This window comes from Papilio polytes, unplaced genomic scaffold (assembly GCF_000836215.1).
Source record: "Papilio polytes unplaced genomic scaffold, Ppol_1.0 DF820889.1, whole genome shotgun sequence".
In the NCBI taxonomy this organism is placed as follows: domain Eukaryota; kingdom Metazoa; phylum Arthropoda; class Insecta; order Lepidoptera; family Papilionidae; genus Papilio; species Papilio polytes.
This window is the reverse complement of record NW_013528315.1, coordinates 385750-412305: the sequence shown is the minus strand read 5'-3', so window position 1 is coordinate 412305 and position 26556 is coordinate 385750. Positions and strand designations below refer to the sequence as shown.

The 26556-nt window shown below is 32.1% G+C and overlaps 1 protein-coding gene across 1 annotated transcript in view; it reads right to left on the bottom strand.

Annotated features, from left to right (window-relative positions):
- Positions 1–26556, bottom strand: part of LOC106110069 — a 102300-nt gene that overhangs the window by 54140 nt on the left and 21604 nt on the right. Inside the window, exon 2 of the mRNA XM_013291755.1 lies at positions 13417–13560. Within this exon, the coding sequence (XP_013147209.1) occupies positions 13417–13560 (144 nt within the window). The remainder of the gene's footprint in view (positions 1–13416; positions 13561–26556) is intronic.

Below are 26556 nucleotides of genomic sequence, written 5' to 3'. Positions count from 1 at the left end.
GGTACGGACCCAGCCGTTTCGGAGAGTACCCGGAACAAGCGTAGGTATGGAAAGACAGACAGACGAACAAAATCAAATTCGATTTTCATTATCAGCAACGCAAATGCATCATCTTCCCGATGTGTGGAATTTTTCATTTGATATCACAGACACTCCAATTTTATTATATGCATAGATATAGATGATTTTTTTTACAACCTAAGTAACTACATGTGTTATATTAAAAGTTATTATATAACCTCCCACTGTCGAAGACTGAAATATTAGTTGCAGTCTAATTTGTCGCGAGAGCTCCAGATGTGAATTTGTGGAAACAGTACAATTGCCATGAGAATTCCAACTCTGAATGAAATTTATCAACCCTGGATGATACGCATAGTTTGTGCATCGTAAATTGGGTGTCTTGCGAATTACTAATTTAATTTATCACATTCATTGAACGAAACAAAAATTTCACAACGTTCTGTGCAAAATACTTTTCAAAACTCAAAGGAAAAAGTAGTCGTTGAAAAAGCAAAAATCAAATCATATCTTTTGACGGCGACAGCGCACCGTTTTATGCAACGTGAAAAAAATAACTGGATTTTCTTTGATGCTATCAAAACGAAATACTCGTAATTCAAAAATACGTACAAATTACGCCATGAATGTAAAATTTGTTAATTAATATGTAGAAGTTTGGTAAAACTCAAGTTTAACAATAATTGTCGCAGTTTTCACACGAACTGAAATATGTGTCAAGCCTCGCGGCACTTCAACGTTCGTATTGCATCAATCTCTAGTGCATGAAACAACGCCGGGAACCCGGAATTTATGTACAAAATTTTCTAATAAGTTTTAAAGCCACCGACATAGACGTAGATTCTACCCAAAAGAACTAACTCCCACACCTAGAGCTGGTTAAGCTACTCTTAATGTAGATTTCTCATATTTTATTCACTAAAGGTATATCTTAGTGACAATTTAATGACCCTGAATGTTGTTGATTTTAATTATTTGTAAATAAAAGTACAAACATTTCTTAGCTTCTTAAAATTTTATGCGTATGAAATGAGCCTGCACTGAAGACATTAATTTCAGAGATGGATGCAAAATACAGCATATCTGTGAGAAACACCTAAAATGAATGTTAGCGTAGAATTTACACAAAAAGCATATTGTTAGGAAAACGGCGCGGGCTTTTCAATTCATCTGAAATAATATTTGACGTCAGCATGATACATTATTTTGATTAAAAAACATAGACAAATAAATGCATTTCAAACACTAATAGACTTTTATGAATAACATTAATTATGCTGATGATATAACTAACAATATTTTTTACCTCAGAAAATTACTAGATCGTTCCTATATGAGATAATTATTAGACATCTACAATAGAAATTTAGGGTACGAGCTGTCGCCCGCAAACTTCGTGAGAGCAGAACATTCCCGTTTGCATCTACCTTTTAACAGCTACCTTCCAGTCAAAGTCCCGTCCAAATCGGTCCACCCGTTCCAGAGATCCGGTCCGGTCGCCATTTTGACAGCGCGAAATTTAAAAAAAATAGCCTATAATATGCCCGTCTATGTCAGCTACCTTTCAGTGAAGGTTCGATCGAAATCGGCCAGGCGTTTTGGACATTACCCGGAACAAACGTGGCTTGCGGACAGACACACAGACAGACAAAAAAATATTTTAAATGTGATTTTCGTTATCAACAGCGCAAATACATTATCTTCCCGAAATCTGGGATTTTTCTTTTGATATAATATTACAAACACTCCAATCTTATTATATGTTTATACATATAGATAGAGCGATAATTATTAGACAGCTACAATAAATATTTTAAGTATAAACATTACAATCTACATACTTTCATGGTAACAGAGTTAACCAGCCTTTTTTAGAATACATTTCTGGTTTGTTAAAGCGTAGAACTAGTTAAATGTTTATAGCAAAGTATTTTCACTGTTTGGTTAGAAAAAATATTATGCCGGCATAAAAAAAAATAAAAAAAAACATACAGACGAATTGAGTACCTCCTTCTTTTGGGAAGTCGGTCAAAATAGGATATACTGGCAAATACTGGTTGAAAAGTTTGATTAAAAAATTTGATCTATGAATAGATGGCGACGTTATCTTCTTTTCTGAACTTTTCGCTGGACGACATACGTCAAAGGAATATTCACATACGAGTAGATTATGATCTTCTTTGCATTAAAAGCAGCTTTAGAAAATTTCATTACGCAAATACATCTTATATTTACTAGTAGACTTCGAGTTAATTAAAACTCGAATACTGATGGGAATAAAGTTTTCCTTATAGTCATATTTAATTAAATTATGAAGTTTCACATAAATTCACTGAGAACAGAACTTCTTAAATTCTTGTTTACTTTGGTTCAAGATCCTACTCTAGTCGTTAGTAATGTAACTATCTGTATAACTTTAAAGTCGGTTCAGTCTTAATACATGAAAATGAGCTGAGACGAAGCGTACATCATTATTTCTGCAGCAACTTACAGTTATGTTAAAGAGAAATGCATTGAAACTAACGTACAGTGTAACATAAACTCACTCAAGGTACTAAGAACATTCAGCGCAAATGCACCGTATAGATGAAGATGGTAATGCCTAGTTTACACTACCGAGCGGAGATATTGTCCCAGGTGATAATTTTTCGCCTCAATATGAACAAACTACACGATTTTGTAGAACAGTACGAATGTTTTGTAATGTGAACTTTATAAACCAACGCAAACGGATAAAGAAAATTTAAATTTCGAATGGCGGTTCGATGCGATTTGAACGTCTCGACTCACCATGTACAAATCACGGGTACCTAGTTATCACACTGAAATTTGAATATGACCGGAATATTACTCCTAAAAGCAGCTTCTCTGAATGCATTACATAGCCATGATATTGTTCAGCTTATCCTTTTGAACGTTACGATATTTCTCGTATAAAACGTTCACGGCTAGCAGTAAAACTCTCGTAATGTAACCGAACCTTTAGCAAACGAAGAACATTAACTCTAAAGAGAAGTGACTGGAAATAATCGCATGCTTGCGTACGTAACTCATTACATGTCGGAGTTCACTAAGGATGTTACTATCACCTCAAAGTGTTCACTTGTCTCACATTAAATGAGTTAATCTAAATTATCTTCACTTCTAATGATGTATTCGTTTTCAGGACTACATCATTAGTATACTCAGTCTCTATCAATATTATAAATGTAAAAGTTTAGATGGATGGATGTTTGTTACGAGTTTGTATCCTTAAATGTCAACGGATCTCGATGAAATTTTGCACATATGTGGAGGATAGTCACACACATAACTTACTTTTGTTTTTTTTATAACTTCACGCGGACGACGTTTTCTAATCTAAATAGTATTTTTCCACTAGTTTGTACCACATGTTATGCATATTGCTTAAAATAACTTATAACCTGCTGCTGTACAAGACTTGAGTAAGGCCAGTTTATCGGGTCAAGAGTTTTAAATTTAGCATAAGGGAAAACCCTTGTTGACTACGTACAGATATACAAGTTACGTGTAATGCTTCTAAAAGCCTATATAAAGCTTTCAAGATTAACTAATAGGAAGAAAATTTCTTGAAAACGCTGAACCTTCAAGAAAAAAGTAATTCCTTTCATATTAAAAAAATGAAATAACAAGTGATTTCATTAGGTAATTATAATACATCGGCTTAAAGGTGGGATTCGTCCAGTAAAATCTCATTAAATCTCGTTTAAACAGCGGAGGCCTAAAATTGAGAATGTCACATGAATGTTAAATAAAATTGTAGTTTCACATTTTTGGATCATCCCATTTACCCGCTGAAGAAATATTAAAATCTGTTCACAAAAAATATTGGAAAAAAGTTATTATAAAAGTAATATTACGTATCCGATTTTTAAAGTAGATTTAATTTTTATACATAAACTAATTCCGAGCGCGCGGAATATAAACAAAAAGGAAATATTCTGTGTTCTTTCACATTAATTTTTACATATGTGCAAAATTTAATACAGATCCGTTAGGCCTTTCCGATGATACTTAATACTTCTAACAAGTACAGATCTATCTAAACTTCCGTATTACAAAACTCAAACACGTGAACGAATAATTTATCGGTTTGAAGTAATAATAAATAGCCAGTGTTAACCAGTACTTTAGTTAAAAACACAACCGACTTCCAAACAAAATACACTAAAAACAATATATTCTCAAAAAAAAAACAATACACTAAAAAGTAACGAAATAATTCCTTGAAAATAGTAAACCTCTCTTTTTGTAGCTGTTATATTGTACAATTATTATTACTTTGATGTCGGTGTCAGCCGAGGTATACAGTGATATTTCTACGTATTATTATTCTCACCACAGTATTGTACGAAGAACAATTACAGCCAACATTTTCAAGTAAGCTTATTTAACATAGCTATCGGTATTTAATATTTTAAAATGAACACAACCCGCCGACAAAGGGTTTCGAGAACGTAAAGTATTTGGACACCTCATTATGAAATAAATGAATTAATTCAGCTTTCATTTCAGATTTTGATGTTCCCGTTACAATTTATAGCGTAAAATTTGCCAACAATTAATTCCTTACTCATTTTTAATGTTGGCGCCCAAGTTATTGTCAATAACTAAGCTGTAGAGAAAAATGAAGATTTCTTTTCTTCCGCTTTGATACTGTTATTCACTTTTAAAACAATACTAATTTTTGTATAAAATCTTTACCTTAAATACGTATTTAAGTATCGTTCCTCCCATGAAATACAAGTACTGTTATTATTTACGATAAATGTGAACAGAATATTCGAGAATTATGAAAATGAGCATTACAAAGCTGAAATATACGTAATTTATTTTAATACTTTTTTTAAATTACACTTATCACAATGGAATTATTTTATTTACTTCTATTCACTAAAGTGCTTATTTTCAATTCACTGAGTATCTTAAATTTCTGGACAAAAACACATCAAACGTTTAATTAGAAATTAAAACTTGTTATCCTACTTTAGAATATGATATGGCTCTTGACCAGAAAGGGCCTTTTTTTTAAATAGAATTATTTTTATTCATCGTCCTTCTATAATATTATTTAACAAATGAAAGTGACAATTATTTGAATAAATGACAAAGGCGTCTACCAACAAATTGACGTGTATTTTAAATGAAAGTATTTTATTTTACGGTATAAAACCATTGGAGGAAAATATATTTGCAAAATCTGGGAAATACCGCACTGCGGACGTCGACTACCACACTAGTAATCTCACTTGATTGCCGCCAATTGGAATGGAGTAAAAACGTAGATTAATTCTTATTCTCACAATTGTTTTTCATTTTTATAAATAAACTGTACTTCATCTCTTTTTTTACTGTAATGAAGGTAATGTTTTTTTATTTTCAAACGTCTGTTTATTCCTAAACGAGCTGTCGCCCGCAAACTTCGTTAGCGCAAATTTGGACCACCCGTTACGCGATTTTGACAGCGCGGAATTTAAAAAAAAAGTAGCCTATAATACCTATCCATTTTAACTACCCTCCCATGAAAGTCCCGTCGAAATCGGCCCAGTCGTTTCGGAGGTTATCCGAAACAAACGCAGCTTGCAGACAGAAAAACAAAAATTTTCCAAATACGATTTTCGTCATCATCCCGAAATCTTGAATTTTTCTTTTGATATTACAAACAGACACTCTATTTTTTTATATGTATAGATAGAAGATAAATATAGATAGAAGACATAAGTAGATATATGTTTGAAGGGCTATATTGAATTATTTTAGGTTTCGTTCGTACTCTTCGATTCATGTTCGTAAAATTTCTACAAGACTTTTAAAAGCGTTAGATTTGTTTTGAATTACTTTTCAATCAATTAGTGTTCTAAATAGTTAACATTAAACTTAGTAATTAACTATTAAAAAAAAACCTGCAGGAGAAGTTTTACTCTGTTAACCTTGACTTGGTTTTTTACGAAATATAATATTGAATATTATATTATATAATATTGAATATTATATTTCAAATGATTAAAAAGTCTTTCAAAGGTTCTTAGTTAAACTAAAGTTAGTCGTAAGTTATTAAGGCAGTTCAAGTGTAAATTACGAAGTAATGTCGCAATAAAACTTTCTAACTTGAAACGACATTCAGTTGACTTAAGACACTTAAAGTTGTTATTAATTTTATTTATAACTGTCTTTTTTCATCGGTAAATAAACCTACTTTTTCCAATCAACATTTACAATAGAAGCCGTGACGAGGCCACAATTTCTTTTGTGTTTTACCAATAAAGTTAATAATATATATCTCATACTTTTTTATTATTCATACACCATCATTTGTCTTTTTATTGAATAAAAACCTGCCCTCATAAGATTTCCCGCAAACCTTTATTATTTGAAATTACTTTTCCTCACATTTCCTTATTATTCGAATACATGTTTTATTGTCTGGTTTATTCTTTACCATCCTAATATTTGTGTTTTAGTTTGATATAAAAATGTACTTGTATAAATTTATTTTGTTTCTATCATAAAAAAAAACATCTTTATCGTCCACGTCTATTCCAAATTTCATGGAAATCCGTTCTGCTGTTTAGTCTATAAACTAACATACATCCATCTAAACTTTTGTATTTGTAATATAAGTAAGATATAGCTGTTTTCTTCTAAATCTATTTTTTCCTGTTTTACTCACAAAACCTATGGATAAATAACAGTATTTAGTAGCATAAATTACACAGAGTCTCCTTTCAAAACTCTAGATCACAGAGATAATTTCAGACGCTGCTCGTATAGCACGTAAAGTTTTGTTTTCAGTTGACAATGATGTGAGTTCGTGTTATCTAGTTTTCTAACAGTAACTTCTACAACAATTTTGTGCAGAATTTGAGGTTAGTTTGCTTACACAAATGAACTAGGTATTGTGTTGCCTGCAATTAGTACACTCGAGACGAGGGTGCCAAAATGTTACATGTTTCACAGTAAACCTGAAAAGTTATAGTTATTAAAATTAAATTATTCCGTTGTCGTAAGAATAAACATATGACTATATAATTACAATAACTAAATATAAAAATCCTTCTTTTAATGAAGCTTAATATTATAGCAATCAAATAACAGTCATTTATAATTACATTTGAAGACGAAGTGTCGGCGGGAACAGTTTAATCAGAATAACGCAGTTATAGAGTCCGAACTCAGTAAATCAAGTTAGCGGGCCGTTCCGTATACCTATGCATACTGCTAGTTAATTCTGTAACTTATCACCGTTTCCACTGCCCAAACATCTGCGCTAAAGCATAGATTTTCTATTTCATTAGCAAGGAATGAGCGAGGTAACCAAACATTTATGTACGGATTTTTTAACAGTAGAATTCCACTGTGATAAAATAATTCAATCTAATTTTATCTAAGTAGATATGTCGATAAAACAATGGCTGTAATCGCCTAACGCATGCAGCTTTTCATACTTCTGTTTATTTGCTTTTCCAGTGTTGATATTTATAAAACTCGTTAGTTAATATTCATTTAAATAATATCAGTTATATTGGACGGAATCCATATATAAATTAAAATGTAATTTAACGGGCGTTCGGAATATTGGAACCTACTGGAATAGCCAATTAATAATTTTAGTCTTGATAGACTCAATTGAACCCATCTCGTGTAGCTATGAAATTCAAAGCCAGCGCCAAAGGCATAACTCACTTAACCATATATCGATCACTAGCAGTTGCTCGCGACTTCGCCCTCATGAAATAAAAAAAATAAAAGCATAGCCTATGTTACTCAGTGATAACATAGCTTTTTAATGGTGAATTTTTTTTAAATAGCACCAGTAGTTTTTGAGTTATTTCAAGACATACAAAATACAAATTTTTTCACTTTATAACATTAGTATAGATTCCTTTTCATTATGGTTTTGATATAAGCAACCAAAAATGAAGATGCTAATCTTAAGAGCGTGCAAACACGTTCAACTAAACTATCGCAAGGCTGTTTAATCTCTTCGATTCCTATGAGCTTATCTGGAGGTACATACAACAAACAGTTGAATAGGGTATGAAACAATCGACAACAGTTGTACGAAAGTTTTGTCAAAGGTGTGCGCCCCGCTCTTATGAGACAACAATGACATAAGACGACTTTTACGCGTAATTAGATGTAATAAAAATCAAACAAAAAAATGGGACGCACCTACAAGCACTACCTTTCGGATAAAAAAAGAATTATCAAAATCGGTACTGTAGCGGCGGAGTTATGCCGTAACACACGTATGCAAATACTATACTATACATGCAAACGAATTGAGTACCTCCTTCTTTTGGAAAGTCGGTCAAAAAAAGAATCAATTTAAAAAGTGTATTTCCAAAATGATTTATCGGCGTGAAGTTTATTTTACTAGTGTAGATTATTCACGCTTTAGTCCGACACACAAATAGCCAAGTTCTGTGAATCAGTAATTAATCAATTGAAATCCGCTTGCTGCGGTCATCAAAGCTCTATCCGATTGACGCTTGATACACAGCCGTGATAGCGAATCAAAACCGAAGCGAAATTCTGGCAAAATTAGTGTTATTATACCCAAAACGCAGTATAACATACTAGCTATCGCCCTCGACTCCTTCCGCGTGGGATTAAAAAATCAAAACTGAGTAGCCCATGTGTTCCAGACTATCCTCTACATCTATGCCAATTTTCATCGGGATCCGTTCAACCGTTTAGTTTACAAACTCTAACAAACATCCATCCATCCAAACTTTCGCATTTATGGTAGTAAGATTCGAGTTCGTATAGCATGCATTTAGACATACACAAAACAGTACGGGAGTTTCGTATTAAACTTCGTTTTGCTTCGATTTCATTTCGCTTTCGCACCAGTCTGCTAAAGGCTGAACGACGGGAATGCGGTCTTTACTCACCCGCACGTGATATGGATTACATTCCAACAAGCGCTTGTGGCCAACGGCATTTTACAATTAAATGATTGTTTTTTCAATTAAATACCTACAATATTTTTGGAATTCACAAAGTGATTACCTGATGTAGTTTTTGATTACATTTCGCAAACAATAAGCAATTTTGATTAATGAGCAAAGAAAAAAGTTTTTACAGTAAAGATTCTGGAAATTTCATTCCAGTCTATTTCCGGACTGAAACAAAACACTACAAACATGAAGTATGTATAAAATATAAACATATAGAAGGCCTAAAGTAGATTAATTAGTATGCAGCTTCCAATCGACCTGTGACCTGACCTTGCTTAAAAAGACCTTGGAATGTTATTACGTCGAACGAATCTAAAACGATGAAATCAATGAAGAGCTCATCAGCGCTGGCACTTTAGAACTAAGAGCCGAATAAGCTGTAGACGAGCACTGTTCAACTCCTGAGATAAACTACTCATACAGAAGTATTTGCTGGAGCACGAATGTTCCGTTTGACCGGTGCAATACAACAACCACACGAGGCGTTAAGTGGAAATAAATTCGTACTATCTGTTAACTGTACCAGAGGCCGAAACTAAATCCACTTCCTACTACCCATATGGAAAGGTAAGATTGTACTTCATATGTGCGTCATACATTAGACAATCTTATTGTTTTTCTTTTTAATTTCACAAATTTTACGATAGTGCACCGGTTAGCACATCTCTATCTATCTATAAAAGATATTTCTGGTTTGAATTTTCTTGATAAGTATTGTTCTAAGTTACCATATTTATTTCCATCGCCGTTGATTAAGAAGCGAAAATAATTATATGAACAATTATGAATTCGGTTGAATTTCTAAAACTATTTTTTAGCAACGACCTCAATTATCCCAGACCGAAAGGTGCACTTTATTTACAGTAACCGCTCGCTGAATAAGCTGACTTTGCTTTTAAAACATCTCAGTCTGGTTCAATCTGGTTTTTATCCGAGCTGAATTCGCTGTCGCAAATCGATTGTGGAGGTGAAGGAACGCAGGGATCTTCGACGAGCGACCGCTTAAGTACCAATGTTTTAGAACTTCTTAAAAAGACTGTTTTTAAACCTGCAATTTTGCAACCAATATATTACTATGGTATGACTCGAGCCAAGTCACAGACAAAATATTAAGTTGAGAATAATATTAACAAACTCTTTCTTTATGATAAAAAATTATACTTTATTTGTACCTAAATGTGATAAAATCCATGATTTAGTAACTAAATAATTTTGTAACAGTCACAATTACTAAAATCATTTATTTAAAAATAAATACTACCATAAATTGCAAAGCAAGTTTACTATTTTGCAGTAATAAATTAACTACGTGTTCAATACACAGGCTAGGTGCGGCTTGTTTTAACTCCCTTTATCAATTAGTTCAGGCAACAAGGTTTCAAAAGGTAAACGTCTGTTAGTGGGTGGGGCGTGAAGCGTCGAACACATCCCGCTTTGAACAACGCTACTAGTCCCATACACCGATACTTGCTACGACGTAGTACACACAACAATTTGATCCATAAATTTGTAACTTGTTACTTTTTATATTATAAATGCGAAAGTTTAGATGAATGGATGGATAAATAAATGTTTGTTAGAGTTTGTAGCCTAAACGGCTCAACGGATTTCGATGAAATTTGGTATAGATTTAGAGGACAGTTTTGAAAAACATATATCCCCGTCGTTTTAGCTTTTTTTTAATTCCACGTGGACAAAAAAGGCAATTTTAAATGATTCTTCATTTAAACAGGATTTACAGGATAAAAAAAGTAACAAAAGTGGACAACACAATGGTATTATTTAAAAACCAAACATTATTTTTCCTGATAAAATGAAACCTCCGATAAGTTCCCAGTATTTTTACCCGGGTTTGTGGTGTCTGTTGTAATAATATACAATAAAATAAGCAAATAAATGCATAAAACAGTAATAAATATGCTTAACATTTTCAGGTAACGTTCCCGGAATATTGTAGCAGTATATTAATGTATTATTGAAATTTAATATAAGCTATATTGAGAATCGAATAACCATGGTAGACTCTACAGCAATATACGAGTAAAGCAAACGTGCTGGCAAAATATATAAAACATTGATGAAGAAGTTATCGAGTTTGTTACGTAAAAATATTTCCTCTTTGTAACACTACTAGCTTTCTCTCGCGATTCCGTTCCCGTGGAAAAAAAAAACAAAAGTGAGATGCCTATGTGTTCTTCCAGACTATCTTTTACGTCTATACCAAATTTTTACGATCGAGATCCGTCTAGCAGTTTAGGCTACAAACTCCAACAAACGTCCTTCCATCTAAACTTTCGCATTTATAATATTAGTAAGATAAGATTGGAGATTAAACTGTTGTAACTTTTGAAAATAACAAACTTCATTAATACGTAATTAGTGTTTATTTTGGTTGGGATGGAAACCCTTTCCTTGTTTTTTCAACTACCACGTAGTGTTTTTAATTTATTTATGTCAGTTCTGGGAAGAGTTTAAATTTACACTATTGAAATATAGACAAAGTAAACGAAACGGTTAATGAGGGTTGTGTTATTCAAATCTTTTTTTCTTTGAACTCTCAGACTTTTATATTTGAAAAGTCTTTTCGAGTTTTTCTTTAAATAAACGAAACATTGCATTTTAAATACGCCTTGACAATATGTGACAAAGATTAATCGATTTTTTTTTTCGGACTATGTATAAATATATCTGTAAATGACAAAATTTATCTCTACTTTAATATAAATTTATTCAACATTTATGAGCATTGAATAACAATGCAAATGGAAACAATGTATAAAGTGTGCAACGTTATTTCAAACAGATGTTTCGATTTCAGTTATCGAATAAATGAATACTTAATAGTTACACGTATTACTAAAGAAAATATCCCATCACAATCCTTGATCAAATTTCAATATGAATACCTTATTACCTATTTAATTATTTCTATGAGTTGAGTTTTCTAAAAAACCTTCATATTGTCTTATTTTATTAAAAAAAAAAACCAAACTAGGAAACGAAAAAACTAGTTTAAGTCATACAAAAAACTTTCTACTATAAAAAAATTGTTAACATGGATAGATAGGTCCTACGTAAGTTGGATCTATATTATTGACAAATAAAGATTATATTTTTGACTAAAATTATTTAAGCTACAAACTCTCACAAACATCCATCCACCTAAACTTTCGCATATATAATATTAAATAAGAAATAAAATTAGTAAAAGGTGAATTTTTAATGTACTAAAATAACAAGAACAAACTTAATTCTTTAACGTACACAAAATGGTTTTTATGAAAAAAATCGTCCGATAAAGTAAACGATCTAAATACACAGCGGGTACAAAGTATTTCGTGAACGAATTATGTTGAAATTGCTTCACATCTTCCCAGAGCTTATTATCGGATAATAGGTATTAGCTCCCGTGTGTTGTAACATCAAGAGATGTTTACGTTATTAAATAATATGAGACAGTTATCTTTTTAAACATAATACAGCTTATTCCTAACAAGATTTTGTACAATTTATCAACGAGAATTTAACGTTTCTTTCTAAACCTGATTTATCTTCAAGTTGTAAAACCTTGAATTTGATAATGTTTAAGTGGCAAAAATAGTCTTAATATATATAAGCAATTATTAATAATCTTATAATCAGTATCATAATATGTATAAAACATTATGTTATTATAAAAAAATCATTTTCTTCTATTTTTCCTTTCACTGTTTTACGGCTACTGTGTTTTAGATTGCTGACTGTATTAAATGAATGATGAATGACAATAAATGGTCATACGCTTAACCATATCTTCACATATTTTTGTGTAAAATATAATTTGAAAAAGATATAAACATGGAAATACACGGTGTAAGGTATTTTGATATCACGCCGCCGGTGCCAGCCAAGCCGACTAATTAACATAACACTGCGGGTTGCTTGAAAGATAAGAGAGGCGCATTATGGGACATTGCCTCTGCAATCGAGCAATTTCAATGTCATTTGTTTACGTCTAATGTTAATACTGTTTAAGTCATTGCCAAAGTCGCAATAAACTCACATTTAACTTGGCACGAAATTTAATTTATTCATTCTACTCAGTTTAAATATACAAACAGAGGATCTTGTTTGATGCCGTTCATTTCGCATCTCCCGAAGAGCACTATTGTGTTTTAAAGTATTTCAATTTATCGGTAAAATAACAACCAAAATAACATTGAATGTTTCATACATTCCATCATAAATTGTTTTAAATTCCATTCCATATCGAAAATTAAGTAGCTTCGATGAATTGCCGACATCCGATTCATAATTCGCTCGTCAATTTATTGCAGCAGTTTTTATATATTATTTTAACAGACGAGTTAATCGCTATTGTTAAATGATACATTATTTTATCTGCCGGGGAGATTACTTAACAATGACTTACCGTCAATAGGCGTAGTCTGTTGACTTGAGTTGATTCTCGGCCTCTCCTCACCGGCGGCTATATGCTTCGCAGTGCGACGAATTACTGGACGCAGTTCTTTATCGACGTCACTTGTATCTTCCTCTTCATAGTTGTAGTCGATATCTGTAACACGTTCGCATATTGTACAGCAGACAGTAATAAACAAATTATGGCTAAATCTACATGTCCCACTACTATGTACCTTTTACAGTTTCACTGTATTTGAGTATTGTCTATAGGATGAAACCGCATCTATGATTTTATAAGTAGTTATGCAAGCTTGTCATGCGATCTTTGATTGTTTTTTTAACAGACTGATCTAATGACAAAGTGACAAGTTTTTCGGCAGTAAAAACTTACGGTAATATAATGTCGCAACGCAGTATACATACGCCCAGCGTTTCCAATAATGCAATTGAGATCAATACATTTTAAAGCTACTGCAGTAGATGTGGAAGGCAAAATGATTTATTAGAAAAATGTAAATGTTTTAATTTTAAAAGCGCTAGCAATTTCATATTGCATTTTTAGGAACCTTAAAGAAAGAAGTAAATTTCAATTAAAAACTGGAAAAATATATTGTACAAAATTATGAGAGTTAATAACCTGTCGTTTCCAGGAGCCTTAACAATTTCGATTAATAGATTTTATCGATAAAATTTTTATTTTGATGTTTTATTAGAAGTCCGCAACGATTTCATTATTTAAGACCTTTTATATCAGACTTGAAATATGTTAGAAGGTATTTTTAGAAATATTGAAATACTATTATAAAAACATTTGGGTAAATAAATTACTTGAAAACAGTTGATTGCTTGTTTACTGATATACATTCAAATAAATTAGGTTCTGTAAATGTCAATTGACCATCGATTGAAACAAGGAAATTGAGATGTAATACTCGTTGATAGATAAAGTTCTAACATTGTTGCATATTAATTTCGGCACTAATGGGACACTGTACAAAAGGTCAATCAAAACTTAATGCCATCAAGTGATAATACGTTAGCACTTCATCCGATCTAGTGATAAATTCGTATTAAAGTTGGGAAATAGTAAAGTTACACGAGCATGTGAGCATTATGTGGAAAGTTCGCAAAGCTTTTCCGGGTAGTTAATAATCCGTTATAGTTGGCCGAGTTAACAGGTTTACAATAAAAAAATCAAATGGTAAAAACATACATCGAAAATTGTGCTAGTTACCTTAAATTTTTTATGAAGTTATTTTACTGTTATCAATATAAAAACTCACAATTTAGTATCTGATGTGTCGATCGAGAATTGACAAAAAGTCACTCTGTCATATTCCACATAACTATTGTAATTTCTTGTAACAGAAGCCTAAACCAACAGGCTAGTAATTTAGCTAGAACAAAAGCATAGATAGACTATTGTTATTGGCGGTAACTCAATTAATAGTTAACCGAAAATTCAAATTTGCGGACGTTCGAGGAAACTACCGTAGAATTTACAGGTACGCTGTTGCAATAAACCGTGCAAAATACAAACACAATTCATTTGTGTTCCAGATCTTTTGTGTAGTGAATTTGTGTTCCAATTAAATTTTAAACTAACATTGGTTCAACGTAAATATTAATCTTATTCTAAAACAACTTTATTGCTTTCAAACAGACTTTAACTATATCTAATAAAGACCAAGTGAAGCTTTGTTAATATTTTTTAATGATGATGATGAATTAAATTTCCTCTTTATGTGCGTCTCCTCCTCCGTCAATGAAGGGTAGGCAACGCATCTGCAATTGCGGATGTTTATGGGCAGAAGACGCTTTCCATCTTGGTGGATTCAGGTGGCCGCTTGCTCGTTTGCCACGTTATATTATAAAAAGACATTGATTACTGTTTTGTGAAATGTTTAAAATTTTCAAAAACTGTCCAACGCACATTTTTTATGTACTATTTCGTTTTGAAAACGTATTTTCAGACACTAATATAAGCATTTCGGATTTAACATTCCACAATAACATTTCACAGACCTAACCATTTTAAATATTCAAACTTGTCATGAGAGACGCTTGAGTTAATAAATATTTAAATAAAGTCCGTGAAAGTCCCAATGTGGTAGCAGTCGCATTACGACAATATTGACATCCCTTTCATCGTATTTAATAAAAACAGAGATAAGAATAGTGTTCGTATACAAATGTTACTCTATTTAAAATTTGTGCTAAGTCGTACAAGAGTACAAACATTCGTCGAACGCGCTAGTCTTGAGAGATTTTAAAATTTCAACATAATAATATTAACAATACTGTCAATACGCTTATAGATAAGAATAATAGTAAACGTAATAATACAAGAACTTAATTTTAATATAGTTGAAAAAATATTTCAATGGTAGAAAAGTTCAAACTTCATAGTTAGTTAAGTAACGGGCCATGTCAATTGTCGTTTTTTTAATACATTTTTTGAATAACAGAATATTTTTTATAGATGTTTCGTCATTAGAAACTTTCAGTTAATTCCAAACTAGTTTTCTAATTCCAATTTAAATTCCGAATGCCATTTGGAATCTCAATTCGAACTCTCGAGTTCCAAAGAAAACCTCAAGATGTTTTTTTCGATTTCCAAGTTAGACGAACATTTTTCTTCGTGCTTTTTTCTTTAAGGTTTCGTTTTTCCATCAATTATATTTTAATTTAATCATACAAAATATTTTCTTATAGATCACTTGAAACCGATGAATGAAAAAGGGATGGTCGATAAAGGTGTGCGGCACAAAATGGAACAGAATTATGTAACCGTAAATTGATGTGAGGTTATTGGATGATCAACAAAAAATTGAAACACATAAATACACCCGAAAAAGATAACACAATTTCTTAAACATATTCAAATCTTACTAATATTATAAATGCGAAAGTTTAGATGGATGGATGGATGGATGGATGGATGTTTGTTAGCGTTTGTAGCCTAAACGGCTAAACGGCTCTCCATGAAATTTGGCACAGGTTTAGAGCATAGTCTGGAAAAACACATAGGGTACTTTTTATCCCGGGGATAGTTTCGGTTCCAGTGGGATTCATTAATTTGGTTTTTTAATGTTTACTCGATCATTCTGCAACGGTTCAACATATCCTTTTGAAATTTGGCACAGATATAAAACAAAGTCTGGAGTACACATGGGATGAGGTTCATCCCCGAGAAATGTCCGGTTCCCGAGGGATACGTAGCTTTTTGTTATTTATATAATTCGTATGTTTTCTAATACCACGCGGACGAAGTCGCGGGCAACAGCTCGTATTACATAACACATTCTACGTTAAAATGACATTGTATTAAAAAAGACTTGAGCGAGTAATTATCTAACATTAAGTTTTTTATTCAATAACATCATGTAGTGTCTGGCCGAATTAAGCTGTGCCAAGGCGATGTTTTCCTTTTAAAAGTACATTAGAATATCGAATGGAATTTAAAGTACATTTTTGTCTATTTTGTTTACGCCATTCGATGCATCTCTGGCATCGCGCGCAGTAAAATGTAAAAGGAACATCAGGCCACTATCTGCTAAAGCACTTTACAAAGAAGGAAGGAAATCGAATTTATGGAATCTCGGTAAGGCGAGTACATAGGCGACAAACGTGTTTGCATCCGTGTACCTCGTGTATTACCCGAGCTTCGTTTCGCATGAACGCACTTCACAGCATACCTACTATGTAATAATAATATTGATGTTTTCCTTTCTGTCCTTTGAGACGAGAATGCATTTGCTTTTATGTAATCATATTTACTTCTTTTACAAAATTATCTTACTTTCTACTGAAATCAGAAACGTGAATGGTTGGATGTTTTTATTATTTATCTTCAAAAGGGATTAACTGATCTCGATGTTTGGCAAAGACAGAACATATCTGGAAGGACATTAAGGCTACTTAATGACCCTTTTTGAACGAAATAGGGCAAAAGCTAATTTATTCATGTACGTATCCTTTTCTATGTTATCGGGAGAGAATTTTCAAAAAGATACACTTCTGGGGGAAAGACAGGGTTATGACACGTTTGTACCCACTAAAACCCCCTCGGTGGCAAGCCTGTAGTGCAATCGAAAGTTCCGAAATCTCCGTGGAACTCATCGGAACCCTCTGCACTTTACCAAACAATACAGGACGTTGCCTGATATTCCGCAGCATCATAGCAACACAGAACCACGCCATGACACCATGTTTCTAAGACCATATACGTATCCTACGTAATAAATTGAATTATTTAAATAATTTGTCTTTTTAGACTATTTCAGTATTTATTAACTAAGCCTTAGCGACTGCGAAAACATCGAAGAGTCAAAGTATTGAATACTTCGTAGAATGAGATTTGACTTGAGAATAAGAGAGTATTTACTTCTAGGGGATTTGTTCCATTAACTTTTGAGTTTGCTCTTAAATGATGTACTTATAGTTACTACAATAGTATAACAAACTTGCAACAATTTGCTTGTGCATGCATCAGATTGTTATGATGGTTCGTATTTCATCGATATTTCCATAATGAAATATCGGTATTTATTGGTTATATAATTCTATCAATTATCCCTTTCAAGTATCAATAAAAACAAGGTAGTCTGGGTTTAAAGCGCGAAGCCTCTTAAGAATCCCTTCAAGTGGAAAGCAACAGATTATTAGCAAATAGCTGAATGGTTCTCGAATATTCCTAGAAAATGAAAACAGCCGCAACATCTATTACGATTTTACCCATGGAATTCCATTATCTAAGAAATTGTATTTGTATAAAAATTGAAGTCCTTACTCTCATCCACCTGGAAAATGAGTCAACGTTGTCTCACTACAAATATCATGACAGTGGAATGTTAAAGTAATGGTTTTCATATTGCCATACCTTCCATCCAACATTAAAAAGCTACGTTATTTGTGAGTAACATAGGCTATAAGTTTATTTATTTCACGCGGGCGAAATCGCGAGCAACAGCTAGTTGTTTATATAAACGAAGACATGGATTCCGATGTAACTCGATCTATACGTCGGCAACCGCATACTTGCACGCTTAGCATTAGAGATCACCCAGAGAGCACCCAAATTTTATCTTGACGGTGTTAATAACATGATTGTTAACGGAGCACACCTTCGAGTTGAAGATTCTTTGAAACATACAAGTGTCCATTTACATTACTTTGTATCGAATGGTTCCATCGTTCTTGTTAATCGCTGTGGTAATTTTTGCTTTACAACGCGTGCAATAAAATAATCATTTTAGTTACTTAAAGCATATCTTTTAAATACAATAAAACAATTACAGTACCTCCGATGAGATTGGCTACTGATTATATAATGATTTGTAGTCCATTACATAGACAATGTTGAGAGCTTAGTACTTAGTTAAAGGATAAATATAAATTTTCATACTATTATTACAGTAAAAGAAACCCTTAGGAGCATGTAAGAAAATATTTATTTTATTTAACATTATACCAAGTTCTAGAGTTCTGCTGGAAATTTTTACCAAAGACTTAAGTCATATTGCTTTTACAATTTCAATTTAGTTGAAGTAACAGGAAAACAACTTTCAATCTGTCGATGCGGTACATTTCAAACAATAATGTCGACTATTGCGTTTGCAATTTAACATAATAATGACATTGCAATCGTTTACCGAAGGGAAATGAAGAATTTGAATCAGTGAACGAAATGTTTACTCAGAATCTGTTTTGCATTAATTGTTCTTGTTTAAATTTCATTATTGCCCGCGACTTCGTCGGCGTGGAATAAAAAAAAAACAAGAATATCCTTTGTGTTCTTCCAGACTTTGCTCTACATCTATGTCAAATTTCAACAAGATTCTTTCAGCCATTTAGGCTACAAATTCTAACAAACATCCATCCAAACTTACGTATTCATAATATTAGTAAGATTGTTACCATTATTGGTTGATTACGTTATTCTTTTCATAGTACTGGACTGGATTAATGTTTTTATTTTATGTAGTTTTCCAAAACAACTCATATTTATTTATTACATTGGTATTTTAGATTTCATTTCTATTCAAATTCCAATTTACATAAATAGAAATTAAATTAATTCTATTCGTTTAAATTCCATTCAATTGCTTAGACGTTAATTCTATTTTATTACTCTCAATGAAAATTAAAATTGAAAACAAACACAGATTTAAACAAGTAAATACTAAAAGATTACGTCTTTTTAATAATTTTAAATTATTCACCTGAAATATTAAATTGTATTCAATGATTTTTCTCTCAACATTGCTTTGAGAAAAAAATAAGAAAGTTTTGAATGAAAGTTCAAATCAAAGTTAACGTAGGGAAATTCACTAACGAAAACATATGCTAATTGAGAGTTTGTATTTCCAGTTTGTACGCTAAAAACACATCTTACGGATTTCTCTAACGGTTTCTATTAAAATCTGGGTTCACTACAAAAACCTAGGAACGATTGCAGCTCGGATTCTTCATTGTTAATTTGAATAATTGCACTAGCAATCTTACTAATATTATACAACCGCCGCCGTCTACAACCGCCTGCCGGACCACGTCACAGCGGCTACCAGCCTCGCGTCATTTAAAAATAAACTTAGGTCATGGCTAATACAAAAAGCCTTCTATAGTTTCGAAGAATTTTTGCTTCCATGATTGTTTTATGTACCCAATTCTTATTCAGTCATTTTTAATATATGTAAAGTTTTTTATTTTTAAAAAAAAAATTATGACTTGTAATTCGATAACCAATAAAATATTTGTATTTGTATTTGTATTTGTATAAATGCGAATGTTTAGATGGATGGATGTTTGTTAGAGTTTGTAACCTGAACACTTGAAAGGATCTCGATTATATTTGGCATAGACGTAGGAGTTAGTCTGAAAGAACACATGCTACTAACTTTTTTTTTAACTCCACGCGGCCGTAGTCGCGGGTGAAAGCTAGTGCTAAATAAATTTTGTTGCAAGGGTACAAAAATGACTAAATATACAAGTTACATAAAACATAGCGAAAATAAAGGAACCGTGCAAAATAAAAATAGAAATGTCAAAATCCAATGACTTTTATGTCAACCTACATTATTCTAGAATGATCCAAGCAAAAAAGAAACCAAAGCACAAGAGTTAAAAGCCTTGATTTTTATTTCTCTCTGTTGTAGTTAAAATCATGAATAAATAACATTAAATAACTCTTATATGAAAACAATGCCTAAGAGAAACGTGTACCCTTCAGTATGATATTCAATAAGCGTGACCTAATTATAACTTTACGAAGAAATCATTAACCGCATAAAATATTGCTGCCCTTTGATAATGAATCGTCTTTGGCCTCGTTATGTTGACCATTTCTTTGTCCCAGATTCCTTTTAAAATTGCACACATCTTTTAGCCGTACAAAGAATAGTAATTAAGTTAGGTTATAAAACTCTTCTATGTTCTTATAATATTTTCTTTTTTCCAGATAAGAGATCGATTTCAATTTGCTCAGTTCCTTATTTCACAATACAAAGCCAATAATATTTTATAATCTCGGAAACCTTTTACATCGTAGTTTTCATCAAGTTGCTTGCAGTTAAGTGAAATCTGAAACTTAGCATGGTTGAGTAATGCTCTGATTTTCTCTAAGAAAAATATTTACCTTTCATAGTCGGTACAATTTATACCAAATGAATTTGTTACTCGAATTTATATTTACACTAGAATTGCGTGCAATTTTAAAAATAGAAAAACTGTCTTTTGTAACGTATTCTGATTGGAAAACTTTACACGAATATTTATTCATTACAGAAATATACTCAGTATTATATGAATTAAATTTAAAATGTTATGATAAAACATATACTTGGTAATTGGTGCAAATAGTGTCGATTTAATAATTTAATCATACTAATATTATAAATGCAAAAGTTAAATGGATGGATGTTTGTTAGAGTTTGTAGCCTAAACGGCTGAACGGATTTCGATGAAATTTGGTACAGATGTAGAGGATAATCTGGAAGAACATATAGGCTACTCGCTTTTGTTCTTTTTTAATTCCACGCGGACGGAGTCGCGGGCAAAAGCTAACTAACATATCTTTATCATTTGTTAAAGAATGATAAATCTTGTCAAATAAACCTTGAGTGTACAGACAAGTTTAAAAACCTTGCACGTGAATAAAAGAAGACAAATTTAAATTCACTAAAGCTAAGGTTCACAATACAACAGATGGAATGATACGATTATCTTCGTAACGAGATCATATTTAGAACACGAGGCGGAGCTCTGAAAGACAGACAATGGACTACAACAATGCATTTGAAAAATATTTTAAGCATTCAATATATTTATTTTGAAATATTGCGCAGTTGGTTTTCCAACGCGTGGTATAAATTAAACGTCTACAGCTTAGGAATAACTTAAGTATTTATAAACTGTTTTGTAAAAAAAAAATTACAACTATCGAGACAAAATCAACAAACTTCTTACACTAAAAACTAGTGAAAAAGGCAAAAACTGCCTGCAATTTTAGTGTTGAATAAAAAAACAAAAGCACATCGGTGATCAAAAATTTAATTACACTGAAAGGCTAATTTTATTTTACATTTAAATTTCAATATTCAAGCTTTTAAAATAATAAATGAGTTTAATTTACAATATTGTTGGTTCAATCGTTTCATTCGTTACGAGATAACGCCGGTCTCAGCTGGCAGCAATCCTTACCTAAGAGAAATTCTTTCAATCTCCGTATTTCATTCTAACTATTAAGAAAATGAAACTTAACACTTCGAATACTGATTACAATATCTCAATTTAATTTAAAAAATTTAATACAGCATAAATAAAAAACAGCACTAAACTAAAAACACAGTAATTACAAACTTTACCTTGAATATTTTCTCTGTAGCACACTTGTTTAAATACTACCGAAATTATTACTCCACGTAAAAACAAATATGCAATAGTGTGTCTGCATTTGTAAATGAAATGTTAATGAAGTTTTCTTTTTTAGAGATTATTAATACCAATTAGCACGAATGAATTTTGATTACCAAAACGCATGTAAGTAATTACATGCGTTTTGGTAATCAAACGAGTAACCTCAGGGGTTCAATTTACCGATGTAACTATTAATACATCTATACTAATATAATAAAGCGTAAACAAATTACTTCGTGCCGTAGGATGTCAACATTCACAGCATATTTTTGAATTACTCCTTCTTTATTTAAAAGCCCTACACTTACGTTACGCTTTAGGCTATACATTTTCTCGCTATTAAACTTAGGGGGTAAATATTTTGGATAAAAACTCTAATGCGGGAAAGAGACCATAAGTTGTTGCCAACATCAAGGAAGCAAGATTGCCAAGGTTTTTCATGTCATTTTGACATTTGGTATTGATAATTTGACAAATGTAAACAATAAAATAAAATTTTCATAATTTCATGCGGATGAAGCCGCACAGGAACAGCTAGTAAGATAATAAAATGTAAACACAATACTTCGTGCCGTAGGATGTCAGCATTCACAGCATGTTTTTGAATTATAACCTCTTTATTAAAAAGCCCTACACTTACGATACGCTTTAGGCTATGTATTTTCACGCTATTAAACTTAGGAGTTAAATAAGTTAGAAAAAATCTTCATGAGGGAAAGGTACCATAAACTAAAAGTTGCTACCATCAAGAAAGCAAGATTTCATGGTGCGGTTATTGGTAGCCTATGTCAAAGACCTTCGTTATAATTAGTGTGTTTGAATTTTGGCATTTGCAATTAAGAATTTGACAAATGTAAACAATTGAATAATCATCTTCATCCACCTTATCCTAATCCCGTAGGGTCGGCACAACAGATTTTTGTCCTCCAAATATCTCTATCATACGTCATCTCAGTCATCACTCCTTTTTTGATCATGTCACCTTTGACGCAATCCATCCATTTCTTTCCACACTCATAACTAACGTTCTCCTTGTAACATGCGATTCATCCCTCCTCATAACATGTAAACAATTAAATAATCTTACTAACATTATAAATGCGAAAGTTTAGATGGATGGATGGATGGATGTTTGTTAGAGTTTGTAGCCTAAACAGTTGAACGGATCTCGATGAAATTTGGTATAGATGTAGAGGATAGCCTGGAAGAACACATAGGCACTTACTTTTGTTTTTTTAAATTCCACGCGAACGGACTCGCGGGCAAAAGTTAGTGTTTTTATAATTTCTCGCGGTTCATCCGCACGGTAACAGTTACAGTATAAGTTTTCTATTTAAACAAAAATATAGTAACGTTGGGAGTACACAACTTGTGTAGTATCAAATAATAAAAAAACACCTCTGCGGAATACTTCACAGCAATATTGAAAGCGACCTGCACTCGTTGATTTTCCGAGAAGTTGCAAAGGACGTTACTTTATTTATTGAAAACTTGTCCAACGAGCAAAACTTTGTTACTTTAACCGTTTCTTTACGAGTTTCTTAAAAGGAGTTTTAGTTTCATCGATTCTACATCAGGCTGGTAACAAATTATTTTATTTTAATGTAAACATATAAAGAAATAATTACGTTTATTATTTCTGCTAATTTAGTGGCATTTTGACGTTTAGTATCACATTTAAAAGGTGTCAATAAGTTGTTCCAACTAATAATTTATCTACCATCTCGTTCATCTATAACGTCAAATTTGTGTTAATCTATAACCCAAATATTGCAACAATTCTAACACATTTAATTATTAAATTGCCAAATTAGTGTGTACAAATATAATTTATACGGCCGGGAATATCATCACGACCTATTTACAAAATAGGTCAACAAAACTATCGCTTTCGTTTCCCTGAAGTAACTCTTCGACTCTAAATATTATTATTAAATGAAAAATATATTTGTAGATTTAAACGCCGAAAGGTTAAGGTAAAATTTTTGTACGAAATGTTGTTACTTTTAAATAAATTAATATTCGGTAGTCTTATTAAAAATACTCTTTTATCGACGTAATCTGATATGTACCTACAATATTACTCTAAAAGAACCGTTTATAAGTAATTTCGATAAAATTGCTTATACTTAAGTAGAAAATTGTCCTCCAGTTTATTGATAAATACGTAACACATTTCTAAAAACGCTGAAATTCGAGGACACACGCTGTGACGTGAATTATGCGTACATGTTACCGTCAAATTGTGGACCACGTCCGTTTGAAATTTGCTTAAAAATATGCTTATCGATTAAATTCGTTGTTATATTGTAACTCTTTATTGGTTGTTTAGAGATTACAGACAATAAAGTATTGACCCTAAAAAGTGTTATAATATAATCGAAACAGGATTAGTCATTTTGCAATTTCTTAGATATAGAATCCGAGATTTCAATATTTGCCAAAATACAAAAAGGCGACGTCCACGATTGACGGTAACATGTACACGGTTCACTGAGCGATACATACTGTGAAATTTATGCTCGCAAATTAATCCTATTGCGTCCTAACACGCGGTGCTTACTAATTGCCCCGATAGGTTTGGCCTTCACAAATTTAAATATTGTTTACCAACTCAATTCTTATAACCGACCAGTAATATTTTCACTTCATTTTAATACAAACCTATATAGAAAAAATGTGAATAAGGATCAGGTGTCATGGCCACATATACTAAGGTGCTTTTAGTATTTTTTTTATGTCATAAAGTGGCTAAAGAGCAAGCGATCACCTGAATCCGCCGAAATGGCGGAGCAACCACTGCCCATAGACATCCGCAATTGCAGATGCGTTGCCCAAACTTAATCCACGGCAGAGGAGACGCACATAAACAGTACTTTTAAACTAATTGTATATTTGTATAATAAATAACGATAGTTTTCTAACAAATGTCACCCAAAAAATTTAGGATATCCTCGCGTTAAGTCGTAATTGTCGCTAAGTATAGATTTCATATACATCTATACTAAGAAACTCCCTTAACGGCTCTGAGTACAGCAGTTGATGTTGCGAAATTACTAAATTGCAAAGTAGTTTCCATACAAACATTAACTTTAAATTACAGCGCTATTTCTGAATCATAACGAGCTACGGTATCAGTTTTAAATATTCAAATTTTATGCACGGAAGATACACGCTCATATTTACATACAATCTTCTAGTAAATTAGGTTATTCATGCTGAAGATAAATACTTTAATTTATACAATATTAACTAAATAAACTTTAAATCTGTAATAGTATCAATCAAGATGATTAAGTTATGAGATGTAACGAGCAAATCAAGAGAAATGTAAAAAGCAATTATCAAAAGAAGTCTGAAATTTGCGCCTATGATAGGGAAATTATTGAGCAAAAGGATAGCATCCAGAGATGACATAAAAAGGAAAGTAATAAGATCAAATGTAACTACAAAAGAAAAGTAAGATTGGATGGATTGATCGAAAGAAGATATGAAAAAGAAGAGAGTAAATTCAGATATGACGGCTGAGATAGACGAATGCAACTACTTACAAATCCTCCATAGAGAAAGTAGCAAAAAGATAATGATTACGTTTCTCAAATAGGTTAAAATTGAAGCAAAAGGAAAAAATAACTAATTAATGTAGATAATAAAATGGTTAGAGATCGATTTATTGTACGACGAGTTGATAAACACCATATGAAACGATCTTAGAATTAAATGTTTTTATTTCGCAAGGAATCTAAATGCGAGTTGAAAGGCACTCAAACACGTCAAGACTATTCCGCGGCGCTGCACAAGGACCGCTTACGAGGAGTGCAAGAAAACTTAAAATTACTAAAAACATTTACTTTGCTGTATTTAGTTAATAAAATCAGTAGACACTATTATAGGTAAGCAGAAAATATTTTATAAGATCACTTTATAGAAGTAATGACAATGTACAATTATTTTTGATCGTCGGACAAACGAGACAAACTTTTCTTTCAATATATTTTTAGAATTCTGACGAAACTACACTACACATCTTACCTAAATTTTATCATAAGTTATCCCGTGGTTTAGAAACATAGATAGGGGACACACAAACATTGTGTTTTTCCGTAAAAAAAAAAAAGAAAAAAATGGCTATTATTATTGTTTAAGACATATCCTGGTCTCGATCAAGCACAAACATTGGTTCATCAGACATCGTCGTTAAAACAGAGTATTGTTTCGCAAATCGCTGTAATTA